The 3,870-nt window shown below is 33.3% G+C and overlaps 1 protein-coding gene across 1 annotated transcript; it reads right to left on the bottom strand.

The window, feature by feature from the left end:
• Window positions 1-479: 479 nt before the first annotated feature.
• LOC104224551 (protein NODULATION SIGNALING PATHWAY 2-like) lies at window positions 480-1,937 on the bottom strand. Its single transcript, XM_070152277.1, has one exon. It carries the CDS (start codon window positions 1,935-1,937, stop codon window positions 480-482), a length of 1,458 nt encoding a protein of 485 aa, XP_070008378.1.
• Window positions 1,938-3,870: the final 1,933 nt, after the last annotated feature.

Raw genomic sequence — 3,870 nt, 5'->3', positions numbered from 1 at the left:
AGAAACGAACGACATTTCGCTAGGGAGTAAGGGCATTCGTGCTTTTAATATAGCATATAGATGTTCAATTTTGAACAACCTTCACCCCAAAGTGGGATTTTCCAGAGTTAATTCGATTTAGTCGGGCCTTAAATATCGGATGAAAAAAAAAATAATAATATATAATTGTCATTTACAACTCTGGTCTGTATATAATAATATATACAACGTAAATACGCTAGACAAGCTAATATAAGTATGGCTCTGTACACTTTTGGCACTTCATAGGAGAACACTATAAAAATAATGGTAAAGAAAACGACACAGAGAAAGAGTTGTAGTGTCTCTATGGTGTTTGCTGCTGCTACTGTTTTCTTCTGGGCGAAGCTAGAATTTTAGTCAAGGGTTCACTAGAATTCGACCTAAATCCTATATTTGTTTTATGAAGTCCACTAGATATATGTGTAAATAATTTATCCAGAACCCATTAAACTACCTTTTTATAAACTTAAAATTCTCGTCCAAGTTGAAACACTCACCAACTGTGTCCCTTTCCATTCCAAGACCATTTCATGTTGCCTTTGTTCTTCAATCCTCACCTTTAATGGAGTTTCTCTTTCATTGACCAATTCCTTGGCTTGTAACAAGTTCTCTTTGCTTATTCTTTTGCCTTGCAATCCAATTTCTCCACAAGAATAACAAGTATTTCTTATCTCTTCCCAGTTTTGAAACCAAGAAAATGAGCAGACTTGAGGTGCTAGAAAAAGGGATTCCATGGCAAGTCTTGCTTCTGCAAGATAAGCTGGAAAATACAACTCCAACGACTCGAAAATCGACTGGTAATATATCAAATTCTTGTTGAAGAATGTAGAAAAAGTATTAGTATTGTGACTATTGTCCATTGCTTCTCCATCACCAAAAGTGACAAGTCCTCTATGAGTTGAAGAATTGGCTAATAACATTTCCTTAGCTAGTTTTAGAAATTCCAAGGCATGGATTCTGCATCTTGTTTTTCCCATGTGTGGGAGTTTAAACATACAATTGAAAACCAACCATTCATTCCCATTTCCCCTTTTTTTCATTCTTCTCATTTCACTTGCCAACTCTTCAACTGTCATCTCCTCAATTTGTAATCTTAGGCCAAAGGGCTTTGCATAATCAAGAAGTCTTCTTTTTATATCCTCAAATCTCCACTGATCACTGGTTGATTCTTCCTTTGTTTTCTTTATGGATGTTAATTTCATAGCCTTTCTTCTTTGACACATGGCTTCAATAATTGGAGGCCATTGAATCCCTTCTCCCATATCAAAATCCACTATGTGAATAGTTTCTACATCATCTGGAATGGATTCCATTATTGCTGAGTTAGCAGCAAAATGAGCAAATTTTCCTATTGGGAAAATCTGGTAGAAAACCTTAAATGCTACTTCAAGATTCTTGCTTGATTCTTGTTTTAAGTAATCTTCTTGATCCTCTATCTGCAAGAACAAATTGGATGCAACGCGTTCCAACGATTCGCCTAAAGGATTTATTTTTCCCTTTATGCTTCTTATGATCACTTCTGCTAGTTCCTTATGACCATTTTCTATGGCCTCTCCATATGCTGCTAATAAATGATGAAGGCTTATTTGAGTATCCAATTCTTTACTATTTCCTGGAATTACAAGTGAAATGGCACTATTTCTTGATGCTCCTGAAATAGCAGGACTCCATAAATTTCCATCCTTTTGCATCTCACAAGAGATTGAGATATTCATATTTCCATTTTCTTCTTCACTTTCACTATCATTTAACCATTTGCAGAAATCATCAAACTCCAAATCATCCATTGAAAGATCAGTAAAAACATCATCAGGAAAAAGGGACGTCAAGTCTGAGAAGGCAATCCCAGAGGAGTCTTGATCAATTTGGATAGCACAAAATTCAGTTTCAGTATGAAGAAGCTCTGATTGCATCATCTTCTTGATTACAAGACAAGAAAGGGTTTTTTTTTTTTTTTTTTTTAGGTTTGTGTTTCACTGCTTGTTCTGAATGATTGGTGTAGGTATATATAATAGCCTGGAGGAAATTTTTAAGTAATTTCTTTTAAGAAGAATTCTCAAATGAGAAGTCATAACATTTGAAATTCCAAATTGGAGACTAGAAATCTAAATAATATGAGCTTTACATATAAAGAAGGGAAAAAGACCAGATTTACCATTTTATTACGAAGTAGCTTAATTTGTGTACTTCGTTTTACTTTGTTCCATTCATATGTCATTAGCAAATCGTCTCGGGTTTACCATTAACTTTAATGGAGCTCTAGTATAGATTGAGCGTATTCAACTAGACAAAGTACTACGAAAGAATGTGCAAATTTAATGTTATACTTTTGACTATGGTTTAATATTAAAATTCTTTATATGTAAGGTTGGAGGTCTGCTAGGATCAAGGCCAAGTACGAGATGATTTGCTAATGATAAATATATGAATAATTTTAATATATAACGGAGGGTAAAATTAAGATGGTTCGTGGAGGGTACCCCCCTAGATTATACCTTTTCCCCTATAAAGAATTCTCATTTTCTTTAAAAACCAATAAGATATAGACAAAAGATTAATTAACTGTTTGTACAGAGTTTCTTCCACTAAAGTTCCATGTTGCGTCATCTTCATTTCTTGGAGTGTTCTAGGTGATTTTTATATTCCAAGTTATTTTAATTGCATGTCATATCAGTAATCACTATAGGAAATTATTCATATTGCCACAATTTTGTCCTGAATGTATTAAATAACAATTTATATAATAGACCACAAGTCTTCTTCAGATTGAAAGAACAACAAATGGCTTGATTAAGGATTAGGACTCATATTGTTATTCTGACTATTTACTACAAATACAGAACAGCAGCTTTTGCTTCATTCACAATCTGATTTATTTTATTTCAAGAAATGTTAAATCATTACTGAAAGTTGACATAATGTCACTATTGATAATATTATTATCAAGAATAAATCCAGATTAGTGACACAGTCTTGGTTTCACTCGGGCAGATGTAGCGTTCAACCGGCGGGTTCAATTAAACCCATAACTTTGTATATAAAAACTCATTAAAATTGCAAAAACAGTAAATATGAACCCATAACTTTAAAAATATATTAATAGATTCAATGCTAAAAACCGTAAATATTGAACCTATAAGATTTAAATCCTGAATCCACGTCTGGTTTCACTCTCTCTTGCATCACTAGTGCAGGACAAATCATTCACCACATTAAATATTTTTCAAAGGTCTGTTATTTTTCTAAACAATAATAATACTTCCTTTTTTTTTCTTCCATTTTTTTGTCTTGATATGTCTTACGTACACTTATCATTGGCATCTGGCGTTGTCCTTTGGGTTCAATTATGCTTTAAAACTTACTGAACCAAATTAAAATAAGTTTCTTGATCCAGGGGGTGTCAAAGTCCCGCGAGAAGTGGCCGATGTAATGGAAAAATATCAGAACAAATGATGCCGTTATAGAGAAGTTTAACTGTATATGGTGTATGTTTTCTACTTTAGATCACGTTGATTTTGTACAGATTTCTAGGTTTTTTACTTTTCCTCATAACTTAGCTAACTTTTCAGTTTCTTTGGTTCATGAAGTCTCTTGGGAAATGATGTTCTCAAATTGGATTGTAAATGATGCTGCGTACTCTGTTGGACATATTGTAAATTTTGAACGCACAAATAACAACATAATACAATGTAGACTTGTAGTATGAATCAGATACAAATTAGAAGGCCTTTCAAGTTCTTGAATTTCTGGACAAAAGATCAAACTTTTGTTCAATTTTGTTCTTCATTCTCGGATCAATTTAATTCACGCGTCTATAAACCACGTTACAAATTCAACCGTACCATTTTA

This window comes from Nicotiana sylvestris, chromosome 7, assembly GCF_000393655.2.
Source record: "Nicotiana sylvestris chromosome 7, ASM39365v2, whole genome shotgun sequence".
Taxonomy (NCBI): Eukaryota; Viridiplantae; Streptophyta; class Magnoliopsida; order Solanales; family Solanaceae; genus Nicotiana; species Nicotiana sylvestris.
This window is presented reverse-complemented; position numbering and strand designations above follow the sequence as displayed.

Coding starts and splice junctions, on each gene's coding strand:
- LOC104224551 (XM_070152277.1), bottom strand. CDS start 1,937: ATGATGCAATCAGAGCTTCTTCATACTGAAACTGAATTTTGTGCTATC.